This window comes from Tachypleus tridentatus, chromosome 8, assembly GCF_004210375.1.
Source record: "Tachypleus tridentatus isolate NWPU-2018 chromosome 8, ASM421037v1, whole genome shotgun sequence".
NCBI lineage: Eukaryota > Metazoa > Arthropoda > Merostomata > Xiphosura > Limulidae > Tachypleus > Tachypleus tridentatus.
Window position 1 is genome coordinate 94,277,858 of NC_134832.1, and position 23,012 is coordinate 94,300,869.

The 23,012-nt window shown below is 30.9% G+C and overlaps 2 protein-coding genes across 9 annotated transcripts in view; one reads left to right on the plus strand and one right to left on the minus strand.

Moving 5' to 3' along the window:
- LOC143222970 (atlastin-2-like) overlaps positions 1-7,032 on the plus strand; it is a 59,881-nt gene extending 52,849 nt beyond the window's left edge. For 4 of the 5 annotated variants that reach the window (XM_076450247.1, XM_076450248.1, XM_076450250.1 and 1 more), the window contains exons 14-15: positions 3,143-3,209; positions 3,978-7,032. In XM_076450247.1, coding sequence (XP_076306362.1) covers positions 3,143-3,209; positions 3,978-4,106 — 196 coding nt within the window. In that variant the 3' untranslated portion in view covers positions 4,107-7,032. Of the gene's footprint in view, positions 1-2,186; positions 2,209-3,142; positions 3,210-3,977 lie in introns of all 5 variants that reach the window. The other variant, XM_076450252.1, reaches the window with a different exon arrangement.
- An 8,648-nt stretch (positions 7,033-15,680) lies between these two features.
- The window catches only part of LOC143222971 (protein jagged-1-like), a 152,562-nt gene continuing 145,230 nt past the window's right edge, over positions 15,681-23,012 (minus strand). For all 4 annotated transcript variants that reach the window (XM_076450254.1, XM_076450255.1, XM_076450253.1 and 1 more), the window contains one exon: positions 15,681-21,627. In XM_076450254.1, the coding sequence (XP_076306369.1) occupies positions 21,155-21,627 (473 nt within the window). In that variant the 3' untranslated portion in view covers positions 15,681-21,154. The remainder of the gene's footprint in view (positions 21,628-23,012) is intronic.

Genomic DNA, 23,012 nt, shown 5'->3' on the forward strand with positions numbered 1-23,012 from the left:
GTATCAATTTGCATATTATCTTATTTATTTTCTCCCACATGTTCTTGACATACTTCTGACCACTCCATATAATGCTGTGCTGGTGTCTTCATATTGAGCAATTCACAAGTGGTTTTCTCTGAAGTGTTGACGTTTCATGTCATTTTCCCATTCTCTTCCTTTATTTCCAAAACTCCTCCATCAGTTCCACTCCAGTATGCATCATCTGTCTGTAACCACAATTCATCTTCAGATGTAGCTTTTGTTCAGTCCCTCTCTTGAGGGGCTTGACTACTGTGTGTTCCTTCTATCATTTCCCATTCAGTTCATCTTTCCTCCATTGCAGTTTACACATACAACTGTTCGTATGCCTGAAGGGGTTATTGTCCATCACATTCTGCTGTTCCTCACATCTTTTTTTATATTTTTTTAATGAAGCCTTTTAGTTTTCTGTGTATAATTCCAGATATTCTCAGGTGTTGGATGTGGCACTTCACCATACACACTCACACACACATGTACATGTTGCAGTTTGCCCTCTTTGACTAGGCACCCTTCTTATTATTATCTGCTGGTTATTGGTTGTTTAAAGCCAGACTAGCCACATGTGTCTTCATGCATATTTGAATGGTTACTCTACCCTCCTCCTACTGCAAACTGAACAATACAATCTCAGTGATGTTGGGTTTGATCTGGAGATGTAAACCCATATAGTTGTCCTTCTTCGTGTCATCTGCTGGACATTGGTTCTTGGTCGATCCAATGTTGTTTGGAGCTGGATGAAACATATAATTTCCCACAAGTGTAAAATCCAGTAACTTTTTCCTACTGTGGATTGGGTGAAAAATTCCCAATGCTATAAGGTTTTGGATTGGAGGTGAACACCCATCTAGGCCTTCCACCTTTCTACCATTGGCCAGATATTAGTTCTAAATAGATCTGGTGTTGGAGGTGGGTTATCGGAATGAAAGCTCCTCTCTTTTTTTTTGCCAGTATCTATTTTTGAGTTGAATGGTAGAGGACCTAATATATAATTCAAGATGTTACTAGCTGTTCGTTAAGGTCATACTCTCATTTACAGTCTGTTACACCCTAAGCACTCTACATGGAGAAGGGATCTGTAACTTTCATGAGGTGCATCCTTTGTTTCTGCCCATTTGGCAACACATTAATAACAGGCAATGAATATACTTAACTTGGAAATGGTGTGATCTCCCATGGGTGTATTGTTTTTAGTTCCTTCTCACACCCTATGATTTTACTTTGGGTGCTTATAAAAGGCCCTCTACCTGTACAGTGTGGGATTCTAGCATTTTGTGAGAGAAGATAAGATATTGTGTCACAAGCTAACGTTTTCTTAAACTGAAAATCTCTTTCCAACAGATACTTACATTACCTCTCATTTCTTACCCATTTTTTCCACTTCTGTAATGATTTGATGTGATCTGAGCATTCTCAAAGTTGTTAACAGAGACAAGATTAGGAAAAGCTTTGGTTATGATAGGGGTTGTGCTGCATTCCTAGGGTTACTGCATAATTATTTGCATATTAGTATACAAATATCTCACATTAACATGTATGAATGTAAGTGAAGTGTCAAGGCTAGTTGTGAGCAAAAGTTTGGACCAGTATAGTATAGTATAAATTGAGAAAGCTTTTTGTGAGATGTATCTATCAGAGATACATTTTCAGTTTAAGAAAATGTCAGCTTTTGTAATAGCTCTGTGGTTCATGGTTGGCTGATATTCTTTCTGTTTTCATGTAAAGTTTTATCATGAATGTTTTATCCTGATCTATTTTCGCACCAAACACTGCTAAGACTGTGATTTTTTTTACAGAAATTGTTAAAACTTGACAAATTCATAAAATTTGATGTTATTGTTTAACATGATGAGCATTTCAAAAATTGAGAACATTATTCCAAAAATTATTTGAGGTTCAGGTAAAAACTATGTTAATTTTGAAAATTATCATTTTGAGTTACCTCCAAAAGCACATTCTTTTGAAATGATAAGATACTGGGATTGTGGTGTAATTTTAACTTTTATTAACTAAGAAACTAAAAATTTAAAGTTACTGTATTCAAAATTTAGTTTTTAGGAAGATATAATTCAAACAGATTTTTACTAAGAATTTCAAATTATTGAAAACACTATTTAAAATACAAATACTAATAAGAAGTTTTAAATTGAATTATACCCCAATAGGCTTATCAGATTTAAACACAAGGTAAGTGCATCTTCAGATTTATTTGATACAAAATAATTCCTCTAAGTTATCATTAGACTATTCTTGTGTATGGAATTACAAATTTGCCAATGTATAAGCATAATAAAATTTATTTGTGGTTGACTTTTGTTTGCCCTTTAGATTTGCTCATATCTGAAGGAAGCATGTATCTTAAATAATTTTTAATTTGTGATATTGTAGGTTGGTACTTGCTTGCAAGTTAAATTCTAATCATTGAGACTACTAGAAATATTTGTTACAAAACAAGATGAGTAGGAGTAAGCAAAAGGTATGTTTATTTGTAGTAAAATATTATGGGTGCATGTCTCATCATAGTAGTCAATGTATAGATACTGAAGCCATGATATGATACACATCTAGATGCAGAACTTTTACCAACTGTTTGCTAGAAGGTTTGACAGTCTTATTTGTAATTTATTTTCTATATTATTAACATTGTCTTATTTAAGTACTTCACACTTTATGGTGTTTTTTAAATTCTCAGGTTTGATCCACTAAAATTACAGCTGGCAAGAGAAGTAAAATTAAAAGAAGTCAATATCTCTGTTTATTTTCTTACTATTAATTTGTTATGTCACTTTGCATGTAATGTTCCTGATAAAAGAAATGAAAACTATGTAGTACTCAGTACTTATCTTCCTTTATTGAATTTTTTTTTTAAAGAAAAAAATACTGTATTAAAAATGTGATTTTTTTCTCTACGAAAGAATTGTAATGCTTACTGAAAGCTTGTCCAATTTTTTTAAACATACATAAATCATATCTATCAGGTGATGTACCAATACAATCATCTCATTGCTCCACATCTTTAGCTTATTACTCAGTAATGAAAGTCAAGACAATTTAACAGAAAAATAGGATATTTTTTGTGGTAACTGATGAAACTTAAGAAAGCATCTTGTTTTTCACATAGGTACAGTGGAGAAATGCATGAATTAGGATGTCAGATAGACATTTTGGCAAATCATGTATGGGAAAATGTAAGTATGCTTTAAAGTATAGCTACAATCTTACTGAAAAAAGTACTTAAAAATGGTTATTTATTTGATGCCATTATCTCAAAATAATATTATAAAATAGCATTTGTAAAAATTTTAGCATACCAGTTTTGTATTAGCATTCTGTAGTTTTTGAAAGAATATGAAGTTATTAAAGGAATTCTTACTAATTGACTGTAAAAATGTAATGTGCTATACCACATGCAAACAGCTAAGGTTTTATATTTGTGCCATTCCATATATTATTAATGTACTGATAATTGAGTTAAATTAACTAATTTGTAGTTGATGTATATACTAACAAAATACCCAGTAATGCTGTAAATGAGAGAGTAGGACATTCATTTCCACTACTTCATACACTGTTTGAATCTTCAGCTTTATGTATTTTGCTACTGATCTTGTTGCTTAGTTGGTACCTAATTAGTGGCACAATGGGGATAAATTTGAAATGGTTGGCAGAATTAACCATTCATCCATTTGTTTACCCATATAATCTTTTGGGGATCCACCTGAATTGCTTTATAAAATTTCATTGAAAATTGGTTCAAGCCAAATTTTTACAACAACTTGTGACACCAGACAAACAAATAGATAACTCTGCTTTACATATATACTGTAAAGCAATGTAATTATAATAAAGTTAAATTTATTACCAAATTTCCTGTTTAGGTCATAGTTCAGTATTAGTAGAAGAGCCATACAATCTTGATTACTTTTGCTGATATAGAAAAGTTGTTTATCTTTCAGGTTTTTTGTCCTGTATACAAGAGGATTACTGCTGACAAATTTTTGCAGATGCCAAACTCAACAGTGTTGAATAATGTTACTTTATCTACAGTGAATGGTGAAAAAAAAAATCTTAATTTAAGTCTCTAAAAATATTTTGCTCAGTTTAGCAGGTGTGGGAAACTTATCAAATTTATTTAGTTTTTGAAATGAGAAATGTTTTTTGTGGGGTGTTTGTATGTCTATACCTGTGATGCCTTGATAATGGCTTGAAGCCTAATTATATTATTTTTTCATCGTGAATTATTATCTTCCTGATGTGTAATTTTGCATTCTGTTTCAATATGCCTCAATTTAGAAACACTAATGAAATGTCTCTGTAACTTCAAATAATGTGAATTTGAATTAGTTATTGTATTTTGTCATTGAATGACATGTCTAAATATTTCTATGTTATAATGAATGAAGGATTGTACATCACAGTTATCTGTAGATCATAAAATTCCATTAAGATATTCTAAAGTAAGCATGTTATTGTTGCTGAAATTTTTGTGAAATACATGTAATTTTTCCTTCCTATGCTTAGGCCAAGGATTTTGGGTAATAACTTATAAGTTATGAATTTTATTATATATTTAGAAAGAAAAGTCTATGGCTTCCATAGTTTTGTGATAAAAGTTAAAAATACAAAATTTTTCTCCTTTATATTGTGAGTGAATGTATTTTCCTAACACACATGAAAATACCATAACACTGGACTTTAAAACATTTGCTGAAATATGTATCTAGTTGCTAAGTCAAGTATGTATGTGTGAAGTTTCAGGCAATCAGATAAATGGCTTGAAAAATTAAAATTTTTTATTGTTATGTAATGAAATATCTGTAGTTAATCTTTAGTAATGAAAATCCAGTCTCTTTGAAAGTTAACCTAATCCAATCGTAGTTTGTTTTTAGTATTATATTATCTATAAATAAAAACAAACTGTTGAGGTCTTAAAGAAATTATACTCATAGTCACTTTAAGCAGCAAAAATACCTTAAAGATACTTATAAAATGCAGTGTTATTATTTTGGCTGAATTTAACATATTACTTGTATTGCACATTCCTATAAGGTATTTAATGTTATTTTAAATCATACAATGAGAACAATTGTTAAAAAGAAATAGTGTACTTAAGAAAGAAAACATAAATAATAGTTTTTGTTATCCTTAAACATGGTTCATCAAAGCTGCTAAGCTTTAAATTTTTAATAATTCAAAAAATATAGTTTTGTTATTACTTATTTTCTCCATTAGTCTGTTTTAAATCTGTTGTAGTATTTTAGTGCATCAAAATGGTTCATTAATATTTAAGTTTTACAGTTTCATAAGTTAATGTTTGCATAATATTACATAATTTAAGAAGGTATTCAAAAGTATGAATGTCTAAGAGAGTTGTTAATGTTTTCTAATAAAATATGAACTGCAAATGTAAAAATATTTGAAGACTCTAATCTTAAAAAATTGTTTCCTTGATTAATATGAATGATACGTTTCAGGTAAAGCTAAACATTCATATGTGTTTTGTTTTTTAGTTAAAGGGATAAATGGTATTTTTCTGGAACAAGCTGTAGAACAGTATCATATACATGCATAGTTTAAATGTGCTTGAACAATTGATCTACATTGAATTTTCAAGAAAGTTTGAAATAAATTTCTATATTAACATACAGTATTGTTTGTTATGTTGCTGTCTAGTTTTCATGGAAAAATATTTTTAAAAATATGTATTTCTCTAAAATGTGACCTGCATTTATTTGAACCAGTTACACCATCCTTAACCTTCCTTTTCATTTCATTATGATATCAAAATTTTGATGTGTGTGTGTTTCTGTTTATTTTCTATCTTTGCCAACTCATTTTATGAACTATATTTTTTATTGATATTGTGTATTTGTATTTTTGCTTTATACTTAAACATAAACTTAACCAAAAATGACAGCTTCTTGCCTATCTTCATAGGCTATCATAAACAAGTTTCAATTTTTGTCTGAAATTTGTAATTTGGGATTTAGACCAGATGAAAGTATCTGCTTAATTAAATAAACTTAACCTTGGGCCAGAAGAAAACCTAGAAGCTTCCCGGCTTCAATCCAGTAAATATTTAGTGCAAATACATGTTTGAGTACAGTGTGTCAGCTGTAAATTGTAAGATGCAGTGAGATTAAAGAAACTAATTACTTTTGGATATGTGTTCTTGATGGTGGAAAATTCTGATGTTTGTAGCTCACAAAGTACTCTTTAATCACATTCCAGTTGCTTCTATAAGTGTAAATACAACTCCACAATAGTGAAGTTATTTGTAGTTTTTAATGACCTGTGACAAGGAAGTTTTCTAACTTGACTGAGTAATTACCACAGCTCTTGATTAACACAGATTACTTTTGATAATCTTGTTTATCTTTTCGTTTAATAGCACTTCTGTGATACTAATTAGAGCGGGTTTGTTAGTGAAACTTGCTAATCCATGAACTCAATAAGTGATTAATAAATTGATCAGTACAGTGTTTCTGATAGCATTGCATGTATTTTCCCACAGACATGTAGAAAATAGGAAGTGAATCACTGCATTATATTTTCATGTTCTAACATGATATTAATCTTCTTATTTTAATTTCACCTAATTTATTTATTTGTTTTTTTCAACTACTTTTGAATTACTTTTCATTTCATATGATAGACGTCTTATGGAAATTCTGAGGAAAGCATTTTGTTGCTAAAAAATAAATTTTGTCACAAATATTTGTTACAATATAATTTGGACATTTTCTGTTTGGATAATAAATCAATAATTTCAACTAGAGATGATCACATTGTTGCCATTTTGTTTGTTTTTAAAATGTGCAGTAATCTACCACTGGTTCTATTGATAAATAAATAAATAAATAAATAATAATGTTTAATATCACAGATAAAAGTATCAGTGTTTTTATTTAAAACTTATCATGAATGTAATTAGAAATAATTAAGAAGCCAATTACCCAATTTATGTATATTGTTTGATAAAATTAAACAAAAATAAAAAGTTAATGACCTAGTGCAGGTGTTGATAGAATTTCTGTAAGTCACACAAACTTTTAGATACTTAATAAATGAGTATATTGAACATATTTATTAGAAGCATAAATGTACTGAAATATTATTTTGTGAAACAGAAGTTCTAATAAGCAAGTCAAGTTAAGCCTTCTGTAATTTAATTGAATGTGGCACTATAAATCAGACTTAGGTACTGATCACTTGTATTTTGGTAATATATATACCGTAAACCTATTTTTTCTTTTTAATGATGGTTCACCAAATAATAAATTATAATTTATTTGATCACGAAATGACTATTAATGGTTTAAAATATTTTAGAACCCAAAAAGTTTACAAAGACAAGAAATAAATTGATACTAAAACATTTATTACACAAGTTGGATCGCCCATAAATGTTTGAAACTGTTTTGATACACAATTTTGTTTTCTGTTTATGAACTCAACTGTGTTGTTTTTGGCAATAATAAAACAGAAATTCCAGCTCTTCTAAAAAGCCAGGTCTGAAACTGACCACCAGAAAAATTAATTTTGTCACATAAAAAAAAGCCTATTTCTAGGCTTTTTTTAAATTTCTAACATATAACTGCCATTTCCTACCAAATCTTTCCTGAGGGGTACAAGACTTCCACATCGAACCAGTATGGAAAAATCAAACTTTTTTAGAAAATGATTGAGATTTGTAATACTTTGGGCTGTGGTAATAGTGAATAGAAATTTCTGTTTATAAAGCACTAGTAAGCTTTACTGTGTTGAATTAATTGTTAAGGAAGCATTTAAAATTTGAGTAAATAACAGCATATGATTAAACATCCAATGCCTGATTTTAATATTATTTAGATAATTTTAACTGGTAGACATTTTGCTGTATATAATATATACTGAGAATCCCTACTTACTGTTTGTAACAAAACATGCTTTATGTAGATTATGTTTTAATTTGTTATAAACTTGTATACATGCTTCTTTTTATTACTGTCCTTCAGGAAGTTGGTGGTAAGTACAAACTTATATTGTTAAAGTCTGAGGTTTGATTCCCTGCAGTGGTGTCATAACACATATAGGCCATTATATAGATTTTCACCCAGCTAACCAAAAGAGAAAATCTTTTATCATTTTCTTCAAATCCACAAAATATTTTTAACTTTAAAATTAGAATTCAGCAAAACAGTTTGTGAAGAATCTGTAAATGTTCATTACCATTCAGTGTAAAGTTTCCTAGCATGTTGAAGACAATATACTAAAACACTCCAAGCCAAATTCTTAATTGAAGAAAAAGTTCAACAACTCAAGTTTATGACAAAGTTAATAAAATGTATCATTAATTAAAACAAAAATCTGTTCTGTTGCTAATGTTGTTAGAAAAAAAAGTGAAAAATATTTCTTTTTATGAGTCACAATTTGGATTAAGAAATAAGTTTTTTTTTAATGGGAATGTTAAAAAGAGCACAGCTATTTTCATTGTAATTTTGAGAAACATACCCAAGTATTTTTGAAGAAACTTACATTAATATTCTAAGACAATATATTGCACATTACAGGTCCACCTAAGGACTGTTTGTTGTTTTATTTTTAACTCTAGGCAAAACTGTAACCCAACTTGATGCAGTGAAATGTGAACAATTTCAAATGCCATGAAACAAAGAATGTTAAAAATATAGATATATTGAACATGCAATTAATTAATTAATTAGTTAATGTCAAATAAAATGAATGTATGAAGTTGCCATTTAACATAAAACATATGTAAACGTTAAAATGTATGTAGCAATACTTTAACAGAATTGAGAAAGTGGATATATACAGTACTGTGTAAAAGTATTAAGACCAAGTCAAAAATTAAATTTCAGGTTACTTTCAAAGAAAAATGGAAGGTAAATGACAAGTAAAACATCAAAATGTTTATTAATTTTCATATTTAGTTCAAAAGAAATTTGACAAAAGTGCTTGAATTCAACAAACAATTTCGTGTCCCCATTTTGCTTTAATAACTACAGACAATCTTTCAGACATTATTGCAACATTTTAATCAAAATGTCTTTTGGGATTTGACTCCAAATAACTCTAGTACATTCCCATAAAGTTTCTTTAGAAATAACTTCTGATTTGTCAAACTTTTGATTTATCAAATTTCAGATCTGCTGAATTGGATTGAGTTTGAGACTCTGTGGGGGGTCAGTTGCATTATATGATTGACTCCAGCAGCTTTTTTCCAGCTAATTAATTTCCACATAGGGTGGATGAGTGTCTGTGGTCATTATCTTCTTGGTGGTAGAATCCTTTACCAATAATATGCAAATCACTGACTTGCACTGGCTCATTAATCCATCTATTTTGCTTCAGCAGAAAAACACCCCTAAATTTTTACATTGTCTCCCCCATGCTTCATGACAGATGCCTTGCATTGAGGTATCTTTCACCTTTATTCTGCCAGATGTACAACCTATGCTCTGAACCAGATATTTCAAACTTGGATTCATTTTAGCAATTTTCAATTTCTTAACAATATTTGGATATCAAAATATTGATTTTTTAACTGCTGCATGACCAAGTATTCCATTCTAGTTGAGTCTTCTTGGTATTATAGATTTAGACGCTTTTTGTCATTTGGTACATGGTCGTTTATCTCATGCTTAAGATCAATAGTATTCTTACTTCTGTCCCAAAGGCTGCATAAACAAGGTTACTTAACATCAGTATCATTAAGTTTAGGTGTTCTTTGTTTTCCTTTCCTATTTTCAATCCCTCGGTGTGGATTCCTGTACATGGTGAGGGGACCTCCCAGGAAAGGTTCTGTTCTTTCAGTTTACCTCCTCTGGGATCTAAACATCCACCCAATGTGTTTGCTGTGCATGATGACCCGTGAAAGGGAAAAGAGGATCCTCCTGGTTGAGGGTCCAACCCTAACACACCACTTTGGCCTTGAATTCCTGTAAACAGGCAGCCTTGGGGTGGTTCTCCTTGGGTCATTTAGCTTTGCCACTCGACACACCCTTGAAGGTCACAGCCATTCATCACTGTTTGTTTTTTCCAACTGTGCCTGGAGAGACCTATGATTAATCAGACTTTGATACTCTCATTGAACAGTTGCCATCTCCTTTTTTAATCCTGGGGGACTTTAATGGATATCTAGCACTGCTGCTTCTTCCTCCACCTTCTTAGCCAGCAAGATTCAGGCAGATTGATCATCTCTTTCCTTTTGAGCTGATTGTCTCTATGACTGTAATCGTCTCTTTACACTGGTAGAACTCAAACTGGCCCTTCATCGGTTTGGCAGTATATTGGTTGGACCTGATGATGTACACTATGAAATTCTGCACCATCTATCTCCTACTTGTTTTGTTATTCTTCTGATTGTTTTTAACCGGATCTGGCAGGAGAATGTTTTTCCTGATGCCTGGCACCAGGCTATTGTCCTACCTTTCTCTAAGCCTAGGAAGAATCCCAAGATTCCTTCAAACTACTGTCCAATTGCTTTGACAAGCTGTCTCTGTTAGACCTTAGAGAGGATGGTTAATGCTCTTCTTGTTTGGTTCATCGAATCAAACAACCTTTTCTCGCCTACCCAGTATGGGTTCCGATGACAGGACTTCACCATAGACCATCTAATTTGACTTGAAACATCAATCAGAGAAGCCTTTCTCAAAGGACAATATCTTGTATCAAAATTCTTTGACATTGAGAAGGCTTATGATACAACATAGAGGTATGGCATTTTGTGAGACCTCCATATATGTGGGTTACATGGTCATTTACCCATTTTTATTAAAACTTTTAATTGACAGGAGATTTCAAGTTTGAGTGGGTTTGACACTTTCCCATTCTTTTCTACAAGACCTTGGAGTCCCTCAGGGCTGTGTTTTGAGTGTCACACTTTTCAGTATAAAGATGAATGCCATCACTGAACAACTCCCTCTTACTGTTGCAAATGGGCTCTATGTTGATGACTTTCACATCTCATGTCAGTTGTTGAATATGAGGTATGTTGAGCAGCAGCTGCAGACTACCCTCAGTCTTTTACTGAAGTGGACCACAGCAAACAGTTTTAACTTCTCTCTCTCTAAAACCGTTTGCATACACTTTTGCTGTCAATGGGGTATTCACCATGATCCTGCGCTCTGTATAGGTGAAGTTGTGCTGCCTATGGTCCCCGAGACATGGTTCTTGGGGCTTATCTTTGACTGTAAGCTGACCTTTATACCACACTTCAAGCAGCTATGGGTCAAATGTGCAAGTGCACTTGAACATCCTCCATGTCCTCTCTTCCAGCAAATGGGGAGATGATCAATACTCTGTGCTTAACGTATATATCGTGCTCTTACTTGATCGAAACTAGACTAATGATCACTGGTCTATGGCTCTGCCAGAACCTCACCTTTAAAGATGCTGTACCCTTCATCATCAAGGACTTCAGCTCTGCACCTGGGCTTTCTGTACTTCCCCAGGTCAGAGCTTATACACAGAGTCTCATGAACCTTCTTTGCATCTCTGCTGTTTGCAACTGTCTTTACAATATGCTTCAAAACTTCATTCCTAACCAAAGCATCCCACCTGGGGTTGTGTTTTCCTTCCTTGGTGAGCCATACTTTTTTCACACCAGACAATCTGCTATTGCTCCTTTTGGCCTTTGTATCCAGGTGTTGTTGGATGAATAGGGTTTGTCCTTGAATAACATTGCTGTATCCACTGGTCAGCCCATCCCACCATGGCTTCTTACAGTCCCCAAATGTGACCTATCTTTAAGTCATCTGAGAAAAGCAGACACTCCTGATTGGAAATACTGTCAGCTAGTTTCTGAACATCTTTCGAATCATACTTCCATTCCTATTTATACAGATGGTTTACAATCAGGTGACTATGTGGGCTCTGCCATGGTTTGTTGTGGTTTGGTGGTTGCATGCAGAATCCCCTCTACAGCTTCTGTGTTCACTGCTGAACTGTATGCCATTTCTCTTGCCCTGGATCACATAGAAGCTAATCAGTACTCGTATTTCACTATTTATACTGATTCTTGGTTCTCTACTGGCCCTGGAATTGCTTCACATTAGTTCACACCTTGTTCTCACCCATATTCTAAACCAACTGGCCCATTTTTCTTTAACATCTACTTCTATCCTGTTTTTCTGGATACCGGGCCATGTTGGTATTTGCGGGAACAAGCTCACCAACACTGCAGCTAAATCTATCTGCTTTGGCATTATCACTGCTGTGCCTGTTCCATACATGGACTATTGTCCTGTATTCAAGGCTCAGCTCTGTGCCAGTTGGCAGTCGACTTGGAGTGAGCAACTTGAAAACAAGCTTTTCACGATAAAACCCTATATTGGACTTTGGCATTCTTGCTTCTGTGAGGATCAGAAAGAGGAAGTTGTTATAACTAGACTGTGCATTGTTCATAGTTTTTTAACTCATCGTTTTATTTAATCTGGGATTGATGCACCAATGTGTAGTCTGTGTAACACTCAGATCACAATAAGTCACATTTTACTTTCTTGCCGTCGTTATGACTCTCAACGACAGCACCATTTGAAACATGTTCTGTCCCAAGGTGTATCCGTAACATTAGATAGTGTTATTGGTGATGGTGACACTGTCCATTTTAGAAATGTTTTTAGTTTTTTAAAGGCCAATTAATCTTTTTAATGCTATTTAAGTTTTTTAATTTATATATTAGACATTTTTTAATGTAATTCCCTTTCAAGAATCAAAGTACATCTAGTTTGATTTGAAATTAGAAAATGGCTGTAATGTCAAATAACTTGAAATCAGGACTGGAAAGACCAACTTCAGGTGACTAACGGTGGTTTTTGAATTTACCCATTAGCCCTCCTGGCGAGTTATGATAAATACAAATATGCTACAGAAAGTTCTTTACAACATGTATTTCTGTAGTTTTTCTCTTACTGCTGTAGACTAGATATAAAAATTGGATTTAATGCTTTTTTTCTTCAATTCAAAAATTAAACTTTGTTTTATCCTTAATTTCCTTTCATGAATTTTACTAAGTTTACTTTAATTTTAACTTTTTACTGGATGTTTTTAGTTGTTTTGTGCCATAAATCACCAAACCACCCACCCATCTTTTCAAATTCATCTGTCTGTCTTACAATCCATGGTGTACTGACAATATTGGGAGCATTTCAAGTCTGCAGCAATTTGTTGAAGAGTCAAACCAGCATCATCTAAAGGTTTTATGCAAACTCTCTCCTCTACTGACAGTTCTTTATCTTTCTTGGGCTGTAGCATGATAATAAAACTTAAAATATAGTGTTAAACACTGTTTTTATGAAGGTTTATTTATGGATTACTCTTAAATTGATTTTTTTCTAGCATATATCAGTACCATATACAAGTTCTTTCTATATAGTTAAGACACTACATGAGGTACCATGAAAGTTATTTCAGGCCCTAAATATGATCAGTGTGTTCAATCAAGCAGAGCCCTTGGTACAACTATATGAAAATTTTAAAGAATGATAAGGATTCTCAACCTTGTTCATTCAGTTGTAAACAGGGATCAGTGAAGCATTACCATAGTGTTAAAATTTACATTCTGTAATGGCATGGAAGAATCAGCCCCATAAAATAGAATGAACAACAAAATATTCTGTTGTCCTTACACTTTTGCACTGTACTGTATACATAAAAATACTCTTTAACAAAAAATTTATTAATTACAGAAAAAGCTGACGATTATTGTGATAAAAGGTATAATATGGCATAAGCAAATCTTTAATTCTATAATCAGCCTTTTATATTCATTATCAGTTAAACCTTATGCAGTGTGTTAACATTAAAGAGATATGTGTATACCAAATTTTAATGTTCTGTATTCTAATGTTTTAAGGTTTACAAGTTACAAAGGAATAATAATGATAGTCACTTACAAATTACATCTCTTTTTAAATTTAACAAGTGATTTGAAGTGACCAAGGAGATTACAGGCAACCTTTATAGTTTACCCAAAATTAGGACATTACTTTTCATCTTGTTAAAATAAATATATATGTACTATTTTAAATATTTCATTCAACTTTGCACAAAATATTTATCTATACTTACAAGTTTAGTTAAAATTTCAGTAGTTAAAAAGTTTGTATTTGACACACAGGAAGGGAAGGCAAAAGCATATGTTTGCAAAATAATCACATAATTGATGTTGATTTACAAAAGGTTCTATTAAAAACCTTCAGAAGTTATGCAACATGGCACAAGCTAGTAGTACAAGAAGGGCAAATTACCTGATGAAGTCATTTTCAAATTTTTTTCAAACCAAACAAGAAGGACAAAGAACCTAGTAGAACCACCTTTGACTTTTAGCAAAGTAAGCAAAAATAAAAATATTTTTAAGTCATTTAACAACACTCTCCCCTGATGATCAACAGTCGCATTTTCCTTCAGAGAATGGAAACCATCATTGCTGATATGACTATGTTGATTTATTACACTCTTGTATTCAGACAGAGATTCCCCATGAAAGCTAGAACCTTCTAGCAGAGGTCAAAGCTATTGGTAGCTGCTAGTGAGTTAGGTATAGGAGATGACCTTTCTTTCGTGGGGGTGGATGATCAGACCAAGGCTTAGCCATAGATAACAAAAATAAAAATTGAGAATACTCTGAACAGAACAGCTCAGCTAAGAACATATAGCTAAATGATGTAACATGCCAGCTACAATGGGATCTTTTTAGAAAAAAATCAAAATAAAATGTAAGCAGTATAATAGGAAAATGTATACTATACCTTAGTATTGGTACATGCACATATTCTGTACTAAAGTCATAATTGGCAAAGCCCCAGTTGTGGTTGCCCCAGTTTTTACAGGCCTTTTTAAGATCACTAAAATGAAACTGCTATGCAATATATTAGCCTGATACTTGTGTCAAAGTAACTTCTGGCAGTCAAGTGTATTCCATCTAAATAATATATGGTCTTCCACAAACACAATTATGCCAACTGCTGTAGTGTAGCTGTTGATGAACTGAGAACTCCCCATAGTTGATGTTATGAGAAAAATTACTTGGATAAAACACAGTAATACAGAGGATTCTCCATTCAAATTTATCAGAGTTTCAATCACTTCTCATGTAGTTTAAACTCACAACCATCTTACTTGGTGGGTTCATACAAACCTCTACTGTATAAAGGTGTGATCTCGTATGTAAATACAACATAAAACTACAGGCACATGCAAGTATTTATAAATGGATAATTTTGTATATGCTGTTACACGTGTGTTCCAGCTTACTCATTAAATGCTTTACTGTAAGCATATAGAAGGGGTTGTTATATGTTAAGATATAACCAAATATTTTGTGAGAAAGGCATTTCAGTAGTGTAACAAATTATTGGGTTTTTTTTTCAGATGTTGCTTCTAGTGTATCACTCCATTATAAATGACTTTATTGTAACATAATGTAAAAAAAAACAACTATATTTTGAATAATATCAAGATATGCAGTAGTCAAGCCAACTAGGTCAGAGTAAACTACAAAAAATGGCCCTCCCCAGAATATGTGGGTTTGGCTGCTGCATTAAAAAAAGAAATAATAAGTGAATGATCTCATGTGGTAAAACCTTTAGTAAGTTAGCATTTAATCATTAATTATTTAAAAACTAATTTTTGGTTGGACACAATAATTTTCAGGATGCTATTTAATTACTAAATTTATTGTACACAAATTTATCTGTACTTACACAGTCACAATATTCTGTGTAATTCCTTTCTTTGTTAAGAAATACACTAAGATTACAAAACATATAAAAAAGCTTTACAAGGAAATGTTTCCTAAAACAAAAATACAAATCTACTTTATACACATTTTTTACAATATACAATAATTTTAAGCCTTAGCATTAAATCACTGTAGTATTATAATATTTATTGTTTATTTTTTTTAAATTCTTTGTGATTGTCTCCATATTTTACACCTGAAACCAAAATAATAACTTATGTTTAGAACAAGATAATTGCACTTAACTGTTTTTTGACAAAATTTTAAGGCATTCCTTAATGCTTAATTTCACAGAAGCATTTAAAAAATCTATTTTGCTCCAGCTACTATTAGCTGGTTTATAAGTAACATAAAAACTTGTTTTTAGAACAAAGCAATTGCACTTAAAAATTTTGAAGTTTTCCTTAGTGTTCAATTTCACATAAATGTTTAAAAAAAGATTTTTTTGGCATCTCTCTTTTCACCACATTATAACCCATAGTTACTATTACTGACAAGTGTATTAATACACTTTCAAAGGTTCATAAACTGAAAAGTTTTAAAAACATTTCATCAAATGTCTGATTTTTCCCTACACCACATTTGTTTTGTAAAAGTTATAATATGGAAAAGTTCTAAGATTACAAGATCAAATACAAATAAACAGCAAAACATTTCAGTGATAGTTCCATACAATATACTCTCTGGTCTCAATGAAATGTAATAAGTCATTACTGTAAAGAAAGGAAAACAAAACAAAAATCAATCAATGTGTCAACCAGGTTATTGAAATTAGCTCCACTTGACTACAGTGCATCATAGAACATTATTCCCATGACTGAATATTATCTAATTCAAAAAGCCACATAAGAGGGAAGTTTTATCATTTTTACAAGTATCTATTTATTCAGTGAAAATAACATGTAAAACAATTGTAACTTCTGAAAACTTTTAATATGTATACAAGACAAAAATTAAATTATAAATCTATTACCCATGTGGATTATACACTTTAGGCATGAGGATATTATCCTCTAAGGGTAATGTGTATGTAGGTAATGACACATAACCATGTCAACAGTAAGAAATTTCATCAACTTTTGGCCTTAATGAATTGCTAATTTGTATAAATTTATGATTTCAGATTCTAGGGAATAACTTAGGCATAAAAGTATGATTTTTTTAGAATATTAGATCTAATCTAATATTCACACTAAACAGGGAAAATAATGCCCATAAGTAATGTTTAACGACTTATTTTTAAACCCACTAATACTTGGAAATAAATGTGAGAACTTACTACCTCAAAATGCAGATAAGCATTAAAGAAACAGGTAGGGACTTCACTTTCTTATCTCTAATACTTTCAAGTACATAATAAGTAATACAATCCTTTCACTGAAAGAATGTACAACTTGGAATAAAATTAAAGTTATAAATGTACATTGCCAACATTCTAAGTTCAAAGTACGATTCTAAATCTTTATATGAATCATTAAAATTTACTAACTACACATCAAAATGATTCATACTGATAAACTACTATTACCATATTTTAGCAAAGATAATAATTTTTTTTCTAGAGTATATAGAGTTACAAATGGTACAAACTACAGTGGCCCAGAAGCTAACAAATTTGTGGAGAAAATTTCTAGAATCTCATAACATTAAAGTAAGCCCATATAATAAGTCTCAAAATATTTTAAAATGTTTATTTGTGCTTCAGAAAAGGTATTTATTTCTTACAAAATTGAGATTTTAAGTTATCTATACATTTATACATTGTAATAAAAAGAATGCAATAGAAAACAATATTGATGTATGTTGCTTCAATTATACATCACATTAATAAAAGTAATACACCATTTAAACTGTAATTTTTTATTAATGCAAAATCAGAGATACTTTGCTTCAGGTTTTGATCAAATTTGTTTGGGCCATCATTAGACAGACAACATTATTAGATGAGACAACAGTATGTTTACTATATTTCAAAATCTTATTACTATAACATATGGTGCATGTCAAATTGAATAAAACAACAACAAAATAAATTGTCTAGTGATATTTTCAACTGTTTATACAAAACAGAAAAATAAAATAATTTGCCTACCTCATTTCCCCTAGAGTTCAAACAAGCAGTAAAACATTTTTTTAGATATATAGACTGATACATTGTTTATAGAACTATTAATAAAACTTGTAATATTTTTTATTAGTTAAAAGATAAATTAACAACTTCAGACAGAAATTAAATTTATAAAATAAAGTTTGAATGCAACAGTGGCAACATCAGTCAGATAATGTATACACTAAGATGTTGTAACATCCGTTATGTGAATAAAAAAAACTTGCAGTTAAAAAAATTGTACTTTACCATGTGTAGCAAAAAATGCTTTTATCTATAAACACCATATCCTATGAGATGAGGCCAAATTAATTTACTTTCTGGCTAATTACACTGAAGTGAGTTTAAGAGATTCATTGGAAGTTACTGAACACAAGATATTTTTTGTTAATTAAAGATTAAGATCCAAGAATTTAAATAGTTCAGCTATAGTTGAATCAACAAAGAGATATTGTAATTTATCAATTATTCAGCCTTTGTAAAATTTGTAATAAATTACAATATTTTGTTATTAATGTTCAAATATTGATACATAAATTAATATTTAATGGAATTAATAAGAAACTCTAAATAAAATTATTAAAATATTCTGTGATAAATATAAGAATGTGTTAAATAAATGTAAAGAAGTAAGAATGAAGGAAAGTTTCTAATAACTTTTTACCTATTAATAAGGTCATTTAAAAACTTGACACTACTTTAAGTGGATAAACACCTTATTGCATATATATAGGCTTGTTTATAGTATGAAAATTGGTAGTTACAGTGAAATTAATGGGTGGTGGTTGCAAATTATACTGGTTAATTTAGATAACTGGTTGGAACCTTTATATTAGTATAATTTGCCTACTTAGCTACTAATTAGTGCCTTATGACCACAATGAGGGCTCTAATGCTAACTTCAGGAGGTAAGTTTATTTAACTTACTTAGCCCCAAGTGGTAATACCTTATTATTGTTTTATTTTTTTTATTCTATTTTAATCTTCTTTACTTTAGAGAGCAGTCACTTTCCCACAACTGTCTGCAGGCAGTAAAGGGTGATATAGATGTAGGACATTGTGGGCTTAAGCACCAACATCTTACTCTCCTAATTTCTGTTTCTATACCTTTGATTATTTTTCTTCATGTGAGACTAGCAAACAGAGGTTAAGACTGATAGATGGTGTATCCCCACCACAATGTGGGTCCTACTTCCACAGTCACCTCTGAAACCTAGGGTACATTTGATATCCCACATTATAGGCTGTACCCTGGAAATCCTTTCCATTAGTGCAGTGTTTTCTGTTTTTGTGTTGGCTTGTTTGTGTTTATAACAAATTATATATTTGATCTATTTATTGGTATTTTGTATTTAGATACATCAATTTAAAGTTGAGATGCATTGTGCCCCATAGGAATGTTTTCTAATATCAAATATATACTGTTATCTCATCTACTTTCCTCCTGTCTGATGATAGCCCCAAAATATATGGTTGCAACATGTAGCAAAATATTTTTGTTTTTGCAATAATAAATAATTGTGGTTTAAATGGCTTACTACTTTTATTAATTAAATACCACAAGTAATGTGAGAATATATTATATTACATTACTATCTCTTTATTCAGATCTATCACAAGATATTTTTTATCAAAACTTACTTTTAGAAAAATAATTCTATTAAGGAATGGAACCTTTAAGCAACTTTTTCTAAAAGGCTTCTTGGAAATAATTTTTGAGTAAATGCATTCTGAGCATTATCAATGAATAAGTCAATAAGCATTTATCAAATAAATAATATAAACAAAGAAAGATATAGAGATGTGATTCCAAGGGCAGATTCACACAAGAACAGGAAAGAAAAGTTTAATGAATGTAAGATATCATTTCAGATATTTCACATAATTTCATATTTTAAATCAATAACCCTGTAAAAGCAGATACTTGCTAAGTCAAGAATGAATGTGAAATGCCTATGCAGTAAATGCTCCAATGGACTCAAATTCTTGTAAAGTGATGGATGAATGCTACTTCTTCAGGGACCATTCTCTGAAGTTACTAAAATCCTTATAGTTGCTGTGATAACTTTTCATTTATTCATGTTACTGTCTTGCTCCATTTGCAAGAATCATCTATTTCATTTTATAACTGCAAATAAGTTAGGTAAAACCTGAAAGTTGGACCATATTCAAGGCATGTTCACTTAAGTACATCAAACATTCACAACCTTTGAAGCTTCTACTGATGTGAAAATTGTGAATCTACTGTATATACTGTGGGTGACAGCATAAACAAAACACATCACTTATTGTAATGTTTTAAACATTCCCACTAGGGTCTGTATTTAAATACTACCCTTTTTCATAATTTAACAAATATACAAGTAAAAACACCTTATATTTACACATAAATACACAAATTTCATTAATCAAAATTCTAATTTCTATTTCCATTCCTTTCGTGTGGCCCAAAATATATTTTATGCATTGAACAATAAATTGAAACAAGTTTAAAGTAGGTATCTAAGCTCATTGGACACTATAACAAATGTTTATTACAGTTATCTTGTTCTTTAAGGTGTCATAATTCTATTATTGCTTAGATATACATAAATACAGAAATTTCACTAATACAAAATTCTGATTTCTGTTCTCTTTTCTTTCATGTAACCAAAAGTATATTTTATGCATTAAAATATAAGTTGAAACAAGTTTAAAGTGGGTAGGTAAGCTCATAGGCCATCATAACATGTTTAATACAGTTACCTTGTTCTTTAAGGTGTCATAATTTTATTGTTGCTTAAATAACACTGGTTTACATGCACAACAATGAAGAATCACTGACCCACTTGTTGAAGATGATTAATAAAAATTACTGTAAATAACTTGGAATGACTGGTTGTAACATGCAGAAAATGTATGGATTTGCATGTTTTCATACACATACATATATAATGTTTCAACAAGCCCTACAGCTACTATGGATAAATGTTGACAATATGTTATGTGGTTATGAATATTAGGCTTCAGTACATCATTCTTGATACTAAGTTGTTTTCATCATAATGAAATTTTTGACCCCCAATCCAGTACCATCTTTATACTAGGCCCAAAACCACTGAGGAAAACAACACATCATCAACATTGCTTTTATACATATCAGCCAAGAGTATGTTCCAGAAATAAATTACTTTCAAACATCATATAATTATCAGTTGTATCAGACACAAACACACACACTAGAGTCATCAACACAAGTAGTAATAGTTAAAAAGTTCAAGGAACTTTACACTTAAAAATTGTTAAACTATGAATTCCTTTCCAGATGGCCTTTTCTGAAGAGATCTAAGATTATTGGCTTTCTCCAAGGTTTCTTCTGTAAGGTTCATGGATTTGGTGTTTTTTTGTGATTCTAAAGAGTAAATCTTGTATGTTTTGTGAGGAAAGTGGGTAGAGCAGTTAACATTATCAACTTCCATCATCTCTGTGGAATCATTCAATTTGGAGAAACCAACTTTTTCCTTTAATCCATTACCAGTGTTAAGAGGATTATGATACCTTCTTAAATTCTCTTCATTTTGGTTATTAGTTTTCTCTTCTTCAAATTGTTCTAATTTATTGATAATTGAATGCTGATGTGGCTGATGATGGTTAGTCAGTGACTGGTTTCTTTGACAAAGATGGCAATAATACCACAGTCCCGTTCCAATAAGGCAAGCTAAAAGTAGCAAAACTGAGAGCGATATTAGCACTGGTACCAACAAGTATCGAAATCCTGAAATAAAAGAAAACATCATTAAGTAATCTCACAACTAAAGAAACCTTGGAAGTCTCTCTCAAAACATGTTTTGACAGTTTATAAAATTAAGTAATGCTGACTGGAGTATATAGTACTTAATTAAGAATAAATGAAACAAATATAATAGATAATTCCTTCATTTAAATTTAACTAATTTTTTTGTAGATAGCTTAAACATTACTTACTCAGTTTGTCTATAATTTTATTTAATCTTCCCATACAAGTATTTCCTTTTATTACTTAACATCTTCTACATTTGTTTAACAAAAACATTTACAACATCAGAAACAATCACATGTATGATATACTCACGTACTTGATTTGTATCTTAGAATACAGTATTCTTAATTTGAGTGATAATAGTTCATTATAGAAAATATGTTCCTGATGAAGGCATAAAATCTTTTACAGTTGTTTCATTTATTCACAATACTTTCAAAATTAATAAGATCTGAATAAACTTCATGAAATGCTATGAAACTTTACTTCAACTAACCATTTTGTTTTCTATAAAAATGTAAAACATTTTGTCATTACCAAGCATTTACTTTAGTTTTTACTTAATGTGGTTAATCAATAAAAAATTGTATTAAACAACACACTGCACATGGTTGTGATTTTGAGGTTTATTTTAATTCCTTCTTAGCATTTCATTAACTACTTTATCATTTCTATCTGTGCAAACTATTAAAGTGTATATATACATACACATATATATTTGTATTAAAACGTATCAATAAAATGTTTTAGTTAGAGAGAAAATCTAAACTAATGCACTGAATGTTGCAAACAAACTTATTTGCCTTTTTAATACATCTGTCATAAGAAAGATTTATAGTAATTATTTGTCATAGAATCAGACAATAGATTATATGATGACATCATATAATGTCATATGATTAATTAAAAATTAATTAAAAACAAGACAGGAACGTGAGCAAAATAATTGACCATTGTCTTAAGCACATTTGAAACTGAATTATGTAATCTCTCTTTCTGAATGGTAAAGAAGTTTTCAGAAATAATTATTACATGCAAATGAGTATCAAAAATTTCTAATATGTGTATGGGGAATTTTTAAAAAAATTGTACATGTATGCCATACATGCAGACATACTATGGACTGTCTACCTTCTTATTTTAATGTCATATTATCAAAATTTAGCAGATACTCCGTGTGTGCAGTTTTCACATCTCATGTGGTCAAGAAAGTCATTAAGTTGATTTTGTTCTAGCTGTCTTTGTCATTCTCAGAAGGTAACACCTGTCCTGTCCAAATCAATGTTATAAAACTGCATGTTCTGAAAGAATGTAGACAACTGTATCCTCCCAATGGTAGATCAAGTGCATAATGTTAGTTG